Source organism: Lissotriton vulgaris, chromosome 9 (assembly GCF_964263255.1).
Source record: "Lissotriton vulgaris chromosome 9, aLisVul1.2, whole genome shotgun sequence".
Taxonomy (NCBI): Eukaryota; Metazoa; Chordata; class Amphibia; order Caudata; family Salamandridae; genus Lissotriton; species Lissotriton vulgaris.
Window position 1 is genome coordinate 1,030,680,669 of NC_141697.1, and position 17,950 is coordinate 1,030,698,618.

Below are 17,950 nucleotides of genomic sequence, written 5' to 3' on the forward strand. Positions count from 1 at the left end.
AATCAAGCTGGGAGGGAGAGGAGAGTAATAGAAGGGGTTGGGAAGAGAAAGATAGGGAAGGAAAATGGGTGGCAAGGGAAGTGAATTAGGAAGTTTTGTGAGGAACTGGGAGGGGAGGTGAGTGGAGAGAGGGAGGGAATAAAAGGGAATAGCAGAGGTGAATGTTAGGGAAAATAAAAGATGGGAGGCAGGAGTTGGATGAGAGCATGTTATAGAAGGTAAAGGAGGAGAAGAGAAGGGAGGTGAAGGGTGATGATAATAACAGATGAGGAAGGGTCTGTAAAGCAGTTAATGGGAAAGGGGTTGATCTTAGAGGGTTTGGCGAAGGAAAGGGAAACTCCAAGTCTGTTGCGGGATGGGAGAAAAAGTGGAGGGAAAGGAAGATGGAATGGTGAAATAAAGGCAAGGTGGAAGGGAAGCTGAAAGGGTGGGGGATTCAGCTGATGGGTATGAGTGTAAGGGGAAGAGAAGAAAAAGCCAATGGAGGAAGAGGGCGCTGGATGTTGAAGGTAAGGTAAAGTAGAGAAGATGAGGAATGGATGGGTTGGGTATCGAAAGGTTGGGGAAGTGCATTGGAAGAGAGTAGAGGGAAGTAGGTAGGGGAGAAACGGAAGGGAATCGACTCTGAAAGGCAGGAGTGATCAGGTAGGAAAGGAATGGGAGAGTAGAGGGAAGAAAAGGAGGACGAAATGAAAGAAGTGGATTTAAAGAAGGGAAGTTAAGATTGAAAGGAAGTGAGCTAGAGGGTGAAAGAGCAAATGACTGAGCCCCAAGTGATGGTAGGGGACAGGAAGTGAAGGCAAGAAAAGGAACATAAAATGAAGTAAAGGGGAAGGGAAGGAAATGGAAGAGAGAGGTGGGTTGCAGGGGTTTAGAGAAATGAGTAGGGTTTTGAGGGAAGGGAGATCGGGAAAGGGGTAGGGAGAGAAAAAAGTGAACCAGGGGTGAGAGTGGAGGGAAGGAAGAAATGAGGTGGGGAGAAAGGAAGGGAATAAATTGGAAAAGAGAAGCATTAGGCTGGGAATTGAAGGGTTGGGTTGGAATGTCTGCTAGTTGAAAGAATCGGGGTTGAATAAACTAACGATTACGGATTTCAAGTCCATTTTCAGTTGGTTTTGATTTCAGTTCCGTTTGGTGATCAGTTTAATTTGATTTTCAGTTCAGTTATCATTGTGTTCATAAACTCAGGGCTGTAAGTGGGCTCGGTCCTGCCGGTGCTGAGCACCAGCAGTTCTTAAAAGCAGGTGCCGAAACGGGGCCCTATCGGGCTCTTCATTTTTACCTCCAGGGTGGAAAAAAAAGCTTAACTCTACGATAGTACCATCTCTCACTGCTTCAATGAGACTAATTTTTCAGTTTTATATAGAACAAACTTGGAGCAAACACAATTACCAGTTACATTGCACAACAACATATTCAGGTTTGAATCACAGGATGTTGAGCCGACCTGAGGCTCGAACCTCCTTTCTCAGCTCGAAGGTCGGCAGCTCTAGCCTTAGCCCCACAACCAGGGTCGGATTGGTAAGGCGGGCACTCGGGCAATGACCGAGGGGCCAATATCCGAGTTCAAGCAGCGGGCTACATTTTTTGGGCATCCTTGGGGAGGGGAAGGGAGCGGTTTGGGCAGTGTCTGTGTTGTTCGGATCCGCCAGCGGCCCAGTGGGTGCCTGAGTGGCCTTTCTCGAGGCAGATTGGCATCCATTACCTCCCTTTTATCACCAGACAGAGGTGTCACTCCCTTTCTCTCGCTGGGCTGGCACATTAATGTATGCATATTGAGCGGGGCAGGGGGCCTGAGCAGAAGTGGCCTCACTTGTTTTCAGGAGTGTTTCACCATTGTGAACTTATTCGTGCATTTTTTTGTAAATCTAGGTAAAATTAAGAAAAGATGCCTCTGTCAGAGTCCAACTCCCTTCTTTTTATAAAACTTCTCCAAAGCAGTGTTTTGTGGAAAGGCCATATGCAAATGTGGGTCACTTTTTTTTAAACGTGCCCAGGCCGATTTTTAATCCCAATCCAACCCTGGCCACAACCCCACCCACAAGAACGGTAGCATTTTCAATATTCTATACAACGAAATAATAGTTGTTGCTTATTTATCTTATTCAATTTACAACCATTGACAAAACTAAAAGTGCTGGCTTGTAAGTGTAATGTTACTTGTTGTGTTAAATAGCTGAATAAATAGACAGAAACGGCAAAATACCAGTGGGGCGGCACACTATGCTAAGTACAGATTTTTAGCTCAAGTGTTTAAGGCCACGCCCCTTTGAGAGATACCCCAGTTTTTTCATCCCACTTAAAGCCCTGCATAAACTCACCTTGTTCCTTGCCCCATCCCCTCCTTCCTTACGCTTTCTGGCTATTACCGTTTCCGGCCTCTGTGTCCGCAGCTCTCTTCACCAGCTGTGGTGTTGCCCGTCCAGTGTCCTTGTGTGCAATGCAGCCGCTACCTGGATACAAGACTTTTATAGCCAGGGCGCGTCATAATGAAAGCCTTTCAGCGCGTCCTCACTCGTCACCACTGTGGGTGATCCCACGTTTTCCATGTTAAGGGGGAAGAGGGCACGCCATGGACATGATCTGATTCCTTGCCGAGATCAGTCTGTTGTCATTACAAATGATCTAGCCATGAATCTGAAAAGTAGACCACATGCCACCCGCCATCTTCCCTGGCTGTGGCCTCTCCTTTTCTTTGTACTGCCAGGGAAGTATGTCGGGAAGCATGTGGTCTACTTTTCAGATTCATGACTGGGGGAGGGGTCTCAAAGGGGCGTGGCCTTTAACACTTAAGCTAAAAATCTGTACTTTGCATCAGGGCACAAGTCCTAAACAAGAACAGAAGTGAAATATTAACATCTTTTTGTGACATTTGTAATAAAGCTTGAAACATTGAGAGAACATATTTGAACCAGTTGTTGTTGAATGGTTGCACATATTGATGCTGTGGTGGCGCTGAGTGATAATGTGGTGGTGACGAGTGATGCTGTGGCGTTCAGTGATGCTGTGGTAGCGCATAGTGATGTTGTGGTGCCCCTAAGTGATGCTGTGGTGGTGCTGAGTGATGCTGTAGTGATGCGATTGCTAGATAGAGTAAGGGCGATAGATAGAGGGAGGGCGATAGATAGATAGAAGGAGGGTGATAGATAGATAGAGGGAGGGCGATAGATAGAGGGAGGGCAATAGATAGATAGAGTGAGGGTGATAGAGTGAGTGCGATAGATAGACAGATAGAGTGAGGGCGATAGATAGATAGACAGATAGATAAAGTGTATTTATGTTGCATTGAGTAGAGTGTAAGTATGAGGTGTGCAATTATGTTGCATATAATTATGTGGCACTGAGTGGTATTTGGAGTGTATGTTCCATTGCAGAATGTGTGAGGGTGCAGAGTGTGTGAGGGTGCAGAGTGTGTGAGGGTGCAGAGTGTGTGAGGGTGCAGTGTGTGTGAGGGTGCAGAGTGTGTGAGGGTGCAGAGTGTGTGAGGGTGCAGAGTGTGTGAGGGTGCAGAGTGTGTGAGGGTGCAGAGTGTGTGAGGGTGCAGAGTGTGTGAGGGTGCAGAGTGTGTGAGGGTGCAGAGTGTGTGAGGGTGCAGTGTGTGAGGGTGCGGTGTGTGAGTGTGCGGTGTGTTAGGGTGTGGGGTGTGAGGGTGCGGGGTGTGAGGGTGCGGGGTGTGAGGGTGCAGTGTGTGTGAGGGTGCAGTGTGTGTGAGGGTGCAGTGTGTGTGAGGGTGCAGTGTGTGTGAGGGTGCAGTGTGTGTGTGCGGATGCAGTGTGTGTGTGTGTGCGGGTGCAGTTTGTGTGAGGGTGCGGTGTGTGAGGGTGCAGTGTGTGAGGGTGCAGTGTGTGAGGGTGTGGCGTGTGTGTGAGGGTGCAGTGTGTGTGAGGGTGCAGTGTGTGTGAGGGTGCAGTGTGTGTGTGTATGGGTGCGGTGTGTATGGGTGCGGTGTGGGTGCGATGTGTGGGTGCGGTGTGTGTGAGGGTGCGGTGTGTGTGAGGGTGCGGTGTGGGTGCGATGTGTGGGTGCGGTGTGTGTGAGGGTGCAGTGTGTGAGGGTGCAGTGTGTGAGGGTGTGGCGTGTGTGTGAGGGTGCAGTGTGTGTGAGGGTGCAGTGTGTGTGAGGGTGCAGTGTGTGTGAGGGTGCAGTGTGTGTGTGTATGGGTGCGGTGTGTATGGGTGCGGTGTGGGTGCGATGTGTGGGTGCGGTGTGTGTGAGGGTGCGGTGTGTGTGAGGGTGCGGTGTGGGTGCGATGTGTGGGTGCGGTGTGTGTGAGGGTGCGGTGTGTGTGAGGGTGCGGTGTGTGTGAGGGTGCGGTGTGTGTGAGGGTGCGGTGTGTGTGAGGGGACGGTGTGTGAGGGGGCGGTGTGTGTGAGGGGACGGTGTGTGAGGGGGCGGTGTGTGAGGGTGTGGTGTGAGGGTGCAGTGTGTGTGAGGGTGCAGTGTGTGTGAGGGTGCAGTGTGGCTACAGACATGATCTATCCGCCATAAGCAGGACCAGGCAGCTGTGCTCAGATCTTAAAGGGAGCAAACTTTCCAATGAATGAAGAAAATAACAAATAAGCTGTGTGTGAGGGTGCAGAGTGTGTGTGTGAGGGTGCAGAGTGTGTGTGTGAGGGTGCAGAGTGTGTGTGTGTGTGGGTGCGGTGTGGGTGTGGTGTGTATGTGTGGGTGCGGTGCGTGTGTGTGGTGTGAGGGTGCGGTATGTGAGGCTGCGGTGTGTGTGTGAGGGTGCAGCGTGTGCATGAGGGAACAGTGTGTGCGAGGGTGCGGTGTGTGAGGGTGCAGTGTCTGTGAGGGTGCAGTGTGTGTGAGGGTACAGTGTGTGTAAGGTTGCGGTGTGTGAGGGTGCGGTGTGTGAGGGTGCCGTGTGTGTGTGAGGGTGCAGTGTGGCTACAGACATGATCTATTAGCCATAAACAGGACCAGGCAGCTGTGTTCAGATCTTAAAGGGAGTAAACTTTCCAATGAATGAAGAAAATAACAGATAAGCTGTGTGTGAGGGTGCAGAGTGTGTGAGGGTGCAGAGTGTGTGAGGGTGCAGAGTGTGTGAGGGTGCAGAGTGTGTGAGGGTGCAGAGTGTGTGAGGGTGCAGAGTGTGTGTGTGAGGGTGCAGAGTGTGTGTGTGAGGGTGCAGAGTGTGTGTGTGAGGGTGCAGAGTGTGTGTGTGAGGGTGCAGAGTGTGTGTGTGTGTGGGTGCGGTGTGTGTGGGTGCGGTGTGTATGTGTGGGTGCGGTGTGTGTGTGTGCGGTGTGTGTGTGGGTGCGGTGTGTGTGTGGGTGCGGTGTGTGAGGGTGCAGTGTGTGTGAGGTTGCGGTGTGTGAGGGTGCAGTGTGTGAAGGTGCGGTGTGTGAGGGTGCAGTGTGTGAGGGTGCAGTGTGTGTGAGGGTGCAGTGTGTGTGAGGGTGCAGTGTATGAGGGTGTGGTGTGTGAGGGTGGACAGCATCAGGGGAGGTTCTCATCCCTTATGTCTCAGACGTGAACAACCACCTGGATAATTCAAGCAATTTCTGGTGCAACCCTGGCGTAGCACAGGTACATTCATTCCCAAATGACAGAGTGGGTTCAATGAAGGTTCTTAATATCAAGGCACTATAGAACCCTCCTGCGGTTACCGTGGACAATACACCCATGTCTTTAGGATGGCCCCATTATGAAAGTAATATTCAGGACAATATTCCCCCAGAACTGGGCTGACTGAAATGATTCTCAAACATATAAGGATGCCTGACCAGCTGAAGCCCCGTTCTGTGGTTTCCCTAAATTTTGACTAAAAGTGTGACTTGTCACAGCAAGTAGGAAATGGGACTGGGAACCTATTATGATGCTGTTCTACCTGCACCTGGCCGCTTAAACGGTAGCTTCCGCAGACTATCACATTCATAGATCAAGTGATAAACGTACGAATGCGATTGCGTGTGAATGGGGGTTGAATCGTGCACTCTTAATGGGAGCGAACGTGTGAAGGGATGATTTGAACACTGGGTTGTGAAATAACAAATAAAATACACGTGCAACCAAGCGTACACATACAGACAGATGCGCGTGTGTGTGGGCGCGGAAACAGACACGAGAACAACAGAGGATGCAGAAGCATAGTTTGTGGCAGGAGTGGATAACGGACTCAAAGAATAAAAACCAAGAGAAAGTATTGAGTTACAGAAATCTGCCACCCATGATTTTTGTTTTTAAAAAACAAAAATAATTACTCATAACAGAACCATATCTCATGTGGGTGACTAATGCTTATCATCGTCAATTAATGACTAGGTTTAGGTTAAATCTCTTGGTCAACTTGTCAGCTTTCCTTAGGGTTGGTTTGCCCGGGGTACTTTTGGCCCCTGTGAGTGTGATATCTCATCAGGCCAGACTTTCGCTCACTTTGTATTATTTCGTCCACACTTTACCTGGCCTAGAAGACAATTCGTAAAGATCTAAAATTCACACAGGTGAGGCCTGCTATGTTGCATCTTATTATGTTTAGGAATGTTCACACCTGTGTATGAGTAGCCATTTTATTTGAGCTGTGTAATTAAGCTTCAAGAGGCATGGACTTAATCTTATCTGGGGTTTGGTTTGAGGGATGCAAAATAAAGGTGTGATCTTAGGTGTGTTCAGTTAGAGCCTGTGCAGTTAGTAGAGGCCCCTCTGTATTATTTGAAACGATCAATGCCTCCTCTTATGTTTGACCTAGAATTGTAATCAAGTTTATAATGTTCCAAGCGTGGGTCGGATTTTATAATATGTGCTCAGTGGAGTTTTATTGGAATCTGTTTTATACAATGCTTTTATGTTTTTATGATTTATTTGTATCTTTTATGGTTATATTTTAACCGAATAAACATTTATACTACTACTGCTTTCTTTTGTCATCATCGCACCTTCACCTTCGTCCCTTCCCACCCATGCCACAGTCCAGCAGTAAGTGATATTTTACTGCTAAGTGTCGTACCTTTGCGCCACAAAATCCTTTCGGAACAGTACTTTAAATTGAAATATAGAAGTGTAGGTACTCACGCCGCAGAGTGCCTGCTTGCTGGTGAGACGTGCCAGTACTCTCCCATTACATGTACTGCAGCAGTGCTGAGAAGTGCAGGTACTCTCCGTTTCAATGTAAAGAAGTGCGGGTACTAAGTGCCGGACAGTACCTGCCCATTTAAAGAACCTTTTTTATGGAATGAAAATTTATTTTTTCGCCATAAATGAATTGAGTCAATTTCTCTTGCTCATGAAAAAAAAATTCCCTGCACCTCATTGCGTTCGTCCAATCGTTGCTGCATTCTCGAGCCACTTTTAAAATTCTGGAGGAAACAGGCTCCAAGCATGGGACTGTACGGCATGTCTCTGGGCAGTCTTGGATTGTAAACCGACTGTTTGCTACCCACTGTGGTTTAATGCTCCCCGTTTATGAAGGGGAAGAGAAACTACAAGTCCCAGAATGCATGGTGCTATCTGTCAAAAAGCCAGCAATGGCTACAGAGATGCAGCAACTAGAGACATACAAATATATACAGCAGCAAGGAAAGCAAGCAGCACCAGAGCAGCAGGCGTGAAATAGTACAGGTGCCCATGCATCAACTCTGCTGTGTGTTATAGTGTTTTGTAAAAATGTTACACGGTCACCAAAACAAAACTACTGGCTTTGTCATGGGCAGTCTATGAAGAAGGCGTCAAATCGGGCTGGTTGAAGTTCTCTGCCGATAGGAAGGTGCCATGAAGCTTCCCTGACTGTATTTTGCAGGTCGATGTTACGGCCTAAGTCTGAACTCCAAGAGATTTCACCACTCGTGCACACGTCTCCGTGCGGCACTAGCGCCCTGAAGCAAGAAAAAGTGTACCCATTCCCGCTGTAAGCACCACCCAGCACAAAAGCCAAGCCCTTCGCCAGGCATTTAGATGAACAAGGGGCCTTGTCTACATCCCCAGCGATGTCACGAGGCAGAAGAGGGAAACTCGTAGCAATAATTACCAGCTTCTTTGTGGCAGCCTGCGGCTTCCGTCAGGTTAAATAACACACTGTATCTGCACCGCTTAACTTTTATGACACGGCCGTCGAGGCTGATAACTATAATAACGACCCTGTGAAAGGTGAACGGCTCATACCATTGTCTGGCGTCAGATCCCCAGTTATTAACAAGGGGGAGGAGGGAGAAAATACCAGCCTGATTCCGAAATAAGGCGTCTGATGTGGGAATTCACTTTAACCAGGACATAACAGCGTTTTGGGACAGTCCCTTGTGGAAGGGAGAAATTAAGACCACGAATCCGGGTTAGAATGAGTAGTAACCAGGAAGTCAGGCATCCTTGCCCGTGACATGGGCGGGGCCTGTGACGCGGCCGGAAGAGGCCGGTGTTGCTCGTTGATGCGGGGCTCCCATCATGGAGGGAGAGCCCCGCGGTAGCGTGAAGATCCAGAAAAGTGCCCCGCGTGTAGAGATGCGCCGGAGAAAAGGAGCGCGGCGAGGCAACGCGACAAAAGTGCACGGTGAGTGGAGGGGGGATATGTGTGTCTGTGTGTGTGTGTGCGCGTGAGCCCCGTGAGCCCCGTGAGTGGTGGGGGAGGGGGGTACGTGCGTGTGTGTGTGTGCGTGCGTGCGTACATGCCTGCCTGTGTGTGTGTGTATGCCTGGGGGGGAGGGGAGTGAGTGTGTGCACGTGGGAATGTGTCTGCGCATGCGTGACTTTGCCTGTGTGTGATTGAGAGAGCATGTGAATGGCAGGCAGGGGATGTGCACGGCGCCGTGCGCGCCCTGGAGGAGGAATCTGAGACAGCAGAGGCGCGTGCCCAAACGCTGTCTAAGATTCCCCCCAAACCGCCGACAATAGGTCCTTCGCTGACGCTCGACCTAAAAATGAAGTGGGGGGACTAACCTAATTAATCAGTATGCAAGTGGCATCACGACGCGTGACATCGCGTGCCATCACAGGATTTGCATCACAAGAAGTGACCTTAAGCCCTTACATATATGTTTAGCAGGTGTATCATGAGTACATTAGAGCACATTTCGAGTATACTTTCAAACCCTCCTGATTTAGGCATAAGATTCTCTTTGACGCAGCTCGAACCCTGCGCTCTCTTGGTATCTGCCTCAATACGTCCCGGTTGGACGTGGTGCTTTTGACTAGGTGTCTGGGCTGCAGCGAGTGCATTTCGTAGGTTTCCTTTGGCCGTGCCCTCCTGTGGCCTGTCGGGCTCTGCCATATCCCCCGCCTCCATCTCGCGCTATGTTTTGCCCACAGACTAGAGGGCTTCCTTTACCTAGTTCCCGCCCTCGCGTTTACAATTTAAAATGATGTAATGGGCCCAACTTTAAAGTTTTCAAATGAAGAGTCTGCAGAACCACCGCATACATATATTCAGGGAACGACCAAAGCCTTCCACGGAGCAACTCTGCATTCGCAAGACTCGAACATTCTAGAAACTGCGAAGATGATTTGTATATTGCAAAAGTTTCACTTGGTTTCCCATACTTTTCATCAATTTACACTGTAGCACTCAATCACAAATATAGCTTCTATGCGCTATAGAGCACACCTGCGCAGAGTGAAGTAAATTCTTCTCCCGATCCTAACACACACAAGGGTTGGACATCTCACTTTCCATGGTTTGTTGGGTAGATTACTCGAGCTCTTTCCTGGTTTGATGACTTTCAGGGCCTCGTATATACGTGGGTTTAAGGATTCGTCTCATTTTACGTTTAACCTGTTTATTTCACACACTGCTATTTTCGCTGCTCTGCCTTTCTCTTTAATAACTGGCATGTGGACCAGCAGTGCTACCCAAAAGCATAACCTGTTGTTGACACCAAGAGACAGAGTGTACACAGCTGCAATAAAGCATCAGCGGGGCCTGGACTTTATTTATAAATGCACCTGGGCGGCCTACAAAGGTGCTGCCCATGTGTAGAAGGAGAGAAGTTCTTTATAATCCAATTTGTACTCCAATTACCATAATCTCACGCTGTTATCAAATTGATTTTCAGTTCATTTGTGGAACTTCCCTGGAGCTTTTCCCTTCGTCACTAAGTTCAGCACTGGCAGTTCTTTGTTACCCACCCCCGCACGTACTGGGTGGCAATCCCTGAATTTAAACAAACACTGATCAAACCAAAAGGTCTCGCTGTAAAGGACTTGCACAAGGAAACCCGGACACATCTGTTTGTGCATGTATGCTGAAGCGTATTAAAGCTAGATATATTAGTTTTGCATAAGTTTGTGTGGCTGTGCTCTTTCTGCTGCCAGAGAATGCACAAGCTCGAAAAAATATTATCCACTATATTTATTTATCTTCATTCCTCTCCATAAAAGAGCTGTATTGAAATTAGGCATTGGCAACATTTTAATTACTCTGGACCAATCTCTGTAATTACTTATTACTCTTTGATGCAAAATTACTGAAAATGATGCAATTTCACCTGTTCACGTAACTTGGCGAAATAACCCTACAGCGAAGCACAGGAATAGCAAATTTAGTGGCTGCAGGCAGATGCTGTTTGTGTGCTGTTGCATTTAGAGCTATTTTCTTAGCGCAATGTGCATACTCAGGTCTAATTTGAATGCAAGGTTGTATTTTGCACTAAGAAAGTAGCGCTAAATACTGGGTTATACTCCGCACGTAATTTCGCGTAATCTTGCAAGTCTTCATTCTTCTCAGTTTATCCAGACAAACTGGTGCTTCGCACTAGGGCCTCTTTCCTGCCATAAGTGTTGACACCATTTCTTGTGGTCCAATCTGTCACCTTGTCCACCTTCTACACTCCTCGAACATCCTTCTAAGGAAGAGAAACGAATCCGTCCTCTGGACCCAAAAATCGTCGCTGTTCGACCTTGACTGCACACAAGAGTTCTGGGTGGACAACCAACTCTTCGTGGGATATGTTGGTGTGGAGAAAGGTCAGGCGTTGCAAAAATGGACCATCTCTCAATGGGTCATTCTCTGCATTAAGATCTGCTACGCACTGGCAAAGAAGCAGCCTCCTGAGGGCTCAATCCATTAGAGGTAAAGCTGTGACCACTGCGATAGCACGTAGAGTCCCAGTGTTGGTCATCTGCCAGGCATCAGCGTGAACTTCCCTGCACACGTTTTACCAAGCATTATTGCCTGGACAGTGCAGTCTGCAGGGACGGGCATTTAGCTCGTTCAGTCCTGCAGGACTTACTAGTTTAAATTTTTCCGCACACCCTCCACCAGGGATGGTGTTGCTTGGGTATATGTTGAAAGGTAAGTCTCCATCAGGTGAACAAGTTTCTTTCCTTCGGTAGCGCCTTATCTTGTAGAGACAATATCTAGGCACAGATTTCTTACGGATCCACTCATCCTCCCAGTTTAGTGGACAGATTTCTTGGTTCAGGGATGATCCTTTTCAGGGCCCTAGTTTGGAAACACCAGTGTCCGTGCACATCATGGCTCCATGCGTGGAAAGTTGTGAAAGTAACTGACGTCAGCATGTCGTAGTGGCACTTATACAGGTGACTCGGATGTCACTTCTAGCCCGTACGCCACCTACCGACACACAGGGGTGTACTGCTCACAACAAATCTTCCGGATCCAGTCTGATGCATGGAGACATTCAAAGGTAAGGAATCTGCGGATAGATATTGTCTCTGCCAGATAAAGCTTTATTAAAGATATGTAACTTGTTCATTAGGGATCCAGACATCAGTAGAGGTGGGCACTCAGGGCAGGGATGCACGTCCCTTACAATGTAGCTGACTTTTCTGTCCCAACACATAATAAAAGGCATTGTACTAAGTATGTACACATATTTCAAGTTCTTGCCAAATACTCTATAATGTAAATGCATTTGTGTATTTCTATCAGCAATTAAGTGGTCTTATTTGGGTGCAGTCGCTGGCTAATATTTCCCTTTTCCATTTGCCTTTCAGAACTAACAAATACCACTGACTTGTTGAGCCTTAATGGAAAGATTCTGCATGTGACATCAGGGCCAGCTCCCGCTTTGCTTAAGAGCAGTGATAAGATCTTCTGCCAGTACATCAATCTGCAGCTGCAGAATGCAGAGCCACAAGGTAAAGTGCGCCTTACAAACCAAAGGATTAGCCATGTTTGCATGCACGTGCTCAATGTATATTGTTGTAACAAGTATGACCGTTTCCCTTGTGCTGGGGTTGCCTTAAGTGGCACTGCGTATAGAAACCTGCTTTCTTCAACAAGGAGCTATTGTATTCCACTAGATTATGGGTTATTCATCGATAATGGAAAGGACATTGGCGCAACTTCTTTTGATCCATGTACTTAAGATTATGACTAGGGCTCCCGGTATTTATTTTTTTGACATTTCCGTCTGTATTTATCCATATTTATTTTTTGCTAATTTTATCTTTATTTATCCATATTTATTTTGGGTTTTAGAAAAAATAAAGCTGAAATTAGGATATTTCCACATTTATTTAACCGGTAAATTTGCACTTATGCTTGAATGCCTACTAGGTTTCAATGTTGTAAACCCCACAGAAGATAAATCAATGCACTTATGAGAAAATATGCATATCTACTGCTGTTAAAGCCTCTTTACTAAAATTCCTTTCTTTTTTAGCCCCCTTACCTACCAATTCACACAGCTATTGGCCTGGCAGTCGTGGCAGACAGTATTTAGAATTACTCAAAAAGGAACACAATTTCCGTTTTTATCCACATTTAATAATAAATACAGACAAGAAAATAAATATTTTCTGTTGTGTATTTATCTGTAAGAATCTGTAAAAACGGAAAACAGGGAGCCTTAATTATGACACATTAGTGTGAGTGTTGTCGTATATGCCTGTCACTATGTCCCAGAATATTCCAATATGTGTGTTCTATAGGGAGGGGTGAGGTGTGAACGGGACTGCTTGGGCTCAGGACGTGTTTTTTTGCCTCATCTCTTCCGTGCTCTGTTTGTAATTGGACAACGGAGCTTGCTGATGTTGTGAGGCCAGTGGGGCACTCAACACGCTCCAGGTTCCTTAGAGAATAAGGTGTGCTGTACATTGTGGCAGTAGCCCCCCTTTCCCACCTTCTGGGACACAGACTGAGCAGAGATGTCTAGCAATGGAGAGCTAGGTGGGCTTCGAGTCCTGCCCTGGTCTGATGGGGAGATCTGCTGGGTGGCTCACACTGCACGTAGACTTCCACCCAGACTGAATGGCATACAATCCTGCACTAAAAAAGCCATGGCCAGGACTCCATGATTGTTCCCTAGTTGGATGCTGTGAATGTGGCGGTCTGGGTCTGTTTCTTTCATTTTCCGATGCACGTTTGGTGATAAGTGAGAAAATGATTTCTGAGGCTGTTTCACTCATGAGACACAAGGCTATTGCCTTGTATTACTGTACTCCAGTTTTGGAGAGTCCTTTGGAATTTGACTGCTGGGAATTGGTGAGCCGAGATTGCAATGAAGGCTAAAAATGCTCTTATTCCGACTGGGCGAGAATGCAAAACACTGTGGTTGTAAGTCCATGTTATCACTCACATCTCCATTTGGGGGTGGGGGGAGTCTTAGTAATGCAATATTGATTGATGCACATTTAGCTGAATGTGGAAGGTGCTGTGCGATATTTTTGGTGCTGATAGTATGGTACACTCAGGTGACACCCACCTCATGGTGCTGCATGCCCTCCCTGAGACAGATAGGGAGTCACAGAGGGCCTCATCATGGTCTTAGACAATCAGCGGAAACCAAACTCATCTAACAAAATGGATAATTTCTGCCAACACTGCCAGAATACTTGCGAAACTGTAGAAGGGGATGCTATCCATTGTACCATGACAGCAGTCTATGTATCCTTCATTACATGAGTCCTACTTGCAATCAAGAACTCCTGCACAAATTTGGAAAGTCACTTAAATGCAATGGCCTTGGATCTAAACCTTTTCTGAGCTGACCTGCACAATCTCACAAATAAGGTGATAAAGGTGGGGCCCCAAGCTACAAAGATGAATGGAGAAGTGGCCCAACAAGAGAGCAGGTGCCTAGCCTGTGTGAGAAGACTGAAGTACTGGAGGCACAGGCTTAGGACAAGATGGAAGTGCTGGTTTTGAACAATTTCCTTATGGTGGCCCTTCAGAAGAATCTTAAAGGCAAGAATATGGAGTTGTTCATGGAAAGTTAGATTAACAAGTGTCTGAAGTTCAGCGGTCTGGTATCTTCTCCAGTGAGAGGGCACACAAAGCAGCTGTCTCTGCCCAAACTGAAGCCCCCTCAGAGAACTGTGACCTTGAGATCGTTGAAAGATGGAGACGTTGTCCTTCAAAAGACCAGAAGAATGAGACCCACATTGCTACACAAATGCATGCATATTTCCCTGTTACTCCACAACAGTACACCAGTTAAGGACATAGTTTTGAAGCAGCCAAGAAGCTGCTTTTGGAGTTTAAGGTCAAACTTTTGCTCCTTTTATCTGTTAACCTGAGAGTTGTGGATGGTCCATGCTCAGTTTTCCTCAGTCTCCCAGAATAGGCAGGCAATGATCATAGGGTAGTGGGTGCAGCATGGCAGAGACTCATCTTTAGTGGGAGATGATTATCTTGGCACAAGTGTGATACAAATTTCCATTTGATAACCAGCCAGGAGGGCTCTGGAGGGCGGTGCCCTGGGTCGCACCCGTGCGCTAAAGTAAAGCACTTTGATGGTAGGCCCTGAGGAATAGTTATTATCAGATCTTAGCAAATTGACAGTTGATGCTCGGATTGCAATTTTAGTGTTATCGGCCCTATATACCTGAGGTACAGCAACATGGTGGTTAGTGTCATGCTGGGAAACCAACTGAGCAAAATAGTTGTTTGAAGGCAAAGCTGAGGTTCCCCAAATGATGTATGCTTTTGAGGGGCAGGAGGCCAACAGGGCCGGCACAGGGTATGGACTGTGGTTAAGTCGAAAGGCAACTGTCACCAGACTGGTCTCCGCCATCCTGACAGCTTGCTTCAACTGAGGAATTGATGCTGGATTGGGTTTTCTTCTGACCTGTTAATGCTGCTGCTGTGCTAAGAGTGGGCTTTGAGTGCTCTTCTGTTTCTAGTGTTACTTGGGGTTAGGGTGCTGGTCTCACTTAAATAATTTGTTTTACTTGTTGTGCTTGATATAGTTGAATTTGCGGATAGGCAATTTATGGCTGCCAGGAAGTAGGATTAATATAAAATAGCATTGCTCCTGCATTCTGTCTTCGATGACAGAACTGAGACGATATAACCTAGCAGTATGTTCCTCATAACATCAGGCATATTATGTGAATGCTGGTGTGATTGGGCTTATAGTTGGTAATCTGCACAAATTAGGGTGTACAGAGTTTGCAGGATGCAAGTGTGATTTCCCTACACAGGGCCAGATCATGGGCTGGGATGTGATTTGATAATATCAAGGTTGGCTTGTAAATATCTTAAGTGTAAAGATGTGAATATGGACTAGGGGGCAGAATGTGTGTGTTAATTGAGAGTGGGCTCCTTCACGAAGCGATGACTGCTCCATATAGTGTTTTTACAGGAGACTCACTTGACAATGGGGAAGAGTGAGATAATCATGTGATGGAGATGTTGGTATTAACATGCGCATACATTTCCTACATTAGGGATCTGGGAATTTGGATAGTGCATTTGCCTGCATTGCAGTGTTGGACCTGTAGAATAAGTAAGTACTGATTGGTGGGTAGGTAGGTGCAGTGCACTACACTTTGCTGAAAGTACATCTGCTTTAAATATTGATAATGCTCTTATCCCGGTCATTGGCTCAATGAGCTTCCCATATGATATCACTCTCTTCGTATATGGGCTACAGATGGTGTTCTCAACATGAATCTCTCTTTTGTTAAACAACTATCCTTTAAAACTAAACCCTGAAGAGGGCAATGCAAAATTTGGGCATACTACTAGATATCTCAAGTGTGAAACTCGGAGTAAGACACTTTTTACATTTCATACTGGGTCACATACTGATGTCACTGTTACTAGGGTGAGGTGCTGTCTGATCAGGCTTCTCTGTAGGCAACATGTTTTAGGAATAGAGAGAGGCCCAGAGCCCTGAATTTGAAACTAACCCTGAATGCATTGCTAAACCCTAACTTCTCTAGGTAACAAATTAAGAATATTTAGCAGTAGTTTGAGACACATTAGGGCATGGGATCTAGTAGAGGAGCTGAGTGGGAAGCAATAAAGGAACTTTTTGAAAAATCCCAGAACATGGAAATGCCTGCAACTAGTAGTAAAATGTGGGAAATAATTTGCAGATGTGGTTGCTAGCAAGAAAGAAGGCAGTCCTGGAAGAGCTGCTGGAATCCCTGAAAAAGTTCCAGATGACATTGTACAGACAGCCATGGTACAGAGAAGGAGTATAAATCAGCTAGAGCAGTTGCATGACTACTGAAAAGGGAGTTTCCCCAGACCATAATATGGTGAGAAAATAACTTGTACAGTGGAGGGTATTTATGAAGTTCACTGCGAATATTTGACTGATTAGTATATGCAGATGCAGGAGAGATGAAGGAGGCACTGGACTCCTGCATAACTTTCAGGTTGTTGAATTAACTGAGTGGCACATTGGAGAGCCTAGTCACCAGGGAAGAAATTTGGAATCCAAGCAAAAGCGTGAATATGATGAAGTTCCCAAGAAGGGTTTGCCTCCAGGCAGATTTCTACACCGGTTATAGCCCAATTGTTGCCAACAAACTACAGGCGGTGTTAGTTAAGGCTTTGGAAGTGGGAATACTACTGCAATCATTGGGAGGCAAGGGTGGTTTTGGTGCCCAAACCAACTAAGGAAATGTTGGATATTGAAAACTACTGACCTCTGTCTGCATTGAATGTATACACAAAATATATTTCTCCTAGCAATTAGATTACATAGGGTTATATTGTATTTTGTTTATGAAGACTAGTGTGGCTTCAGGCACAATAGGAAGACTGTGCTTAACCTAAGGAGACAAATTCATGTTACAGGCTATGTGTAGATGGAGAAGATTGTGCACTACCAGCCTTGAATGTTAAGATTGTGTCTAATCGTTTGGTGTATCTGGTAAAGTTACTCTAGATCATTAAGGACAGATATACATAGGCTGTATGAAATTACTATATACTAAAGCAGCTGCAAGGGTTAGGACCAAGTAAATATTTTTGGCCGAAAGGAGCCTGGGCTGGGCAACCAATCTAGTCTGCTCTCCCAACTTTGGGGTGCATACTATGAAGGACTTGGAGATTGTTAGCTAAAACACAATGTATCAGTGTATGCAAGTAACATTCTCATATTGCTTGAGGAACCAGAGAAACCGATAGACCTTCTGAGAGAGGTTGAGAATTTTTTTAAGGATAACAGAGTTATGACCTGATCAGGGTAGTTTACTGCTGTTTTCCTGAGGAATCATGACGAATAGAGGTAGTAACTACCTTTCCCTAATACCATTGCAAAGGAAAACTCAGGCTTTCAGTTTTGGATGTCATGATTACAAATTATGCACATCTTAGTCAGAAACTCATTCTGGGCAGGTGAACTTAGTTGAAATTTTGGGTGAAGTAACCCTCATCACTAGTAAGACTGGTAGAGATCTCCAAGATGGTAGTGCTCCCTTACTCTTCATTCATTTTCATGAGCTCTGTGTCTCAATATCCAGTGTCGATGATGGGGAGACTGAATTGACAGAAAAAAAGGAGCAGGGTAGGGCATGAGACTCTGAATCTGGCTGTAGTGTAGACCGACCGGAGAACAAATGCCTGATGTGGAAGTGTATCTGAAAGAAACACAGTAGTTTTAGATTCCTCACCTTAGAATTACCCCAGGCAGCAGACTGGATCCGGAATGTTTTTTCGTCAGCAGTACCTCTGCACGTCGGAAGGTCGCATCTGTCGGCTCCTTCGTTGGTGTCGTGGTCGCCGGGATGACGTCGCAGCAGCTACTTAGACATCGCCCTCATGCGCTGACATCAGTTCTTTCTTTTTCTGCGCAAACCAGTGCAGATCCGGGAAGAGCGG

The 17,950-nt window shown here is 46.4% G+C and overlaps 1 protein-coding gene across 1 annotated transcript in view; it reads left to right on the plus strand.

Moving 5' to 3' along the window:
- IARS1 (isoleucyl-tRNA synthetase 1) overlaps window positions 1-17,950 on the plus strand; it is a 553,819-nt gene that overhangs the window by 474,981 nt on the left and 60,888 nt on the right. Inside the window, exon 32 of the mRNA XM_086938943.1 lies at window positions 11,884-12,027. Coding sequence (XP_086795069.1) covers window positions 11,884-12,027 — 144 coding nt within the window. The remainder of the gene's footprint in view (window positions 1-11,883; window positions 12,028-17,950) is intronic.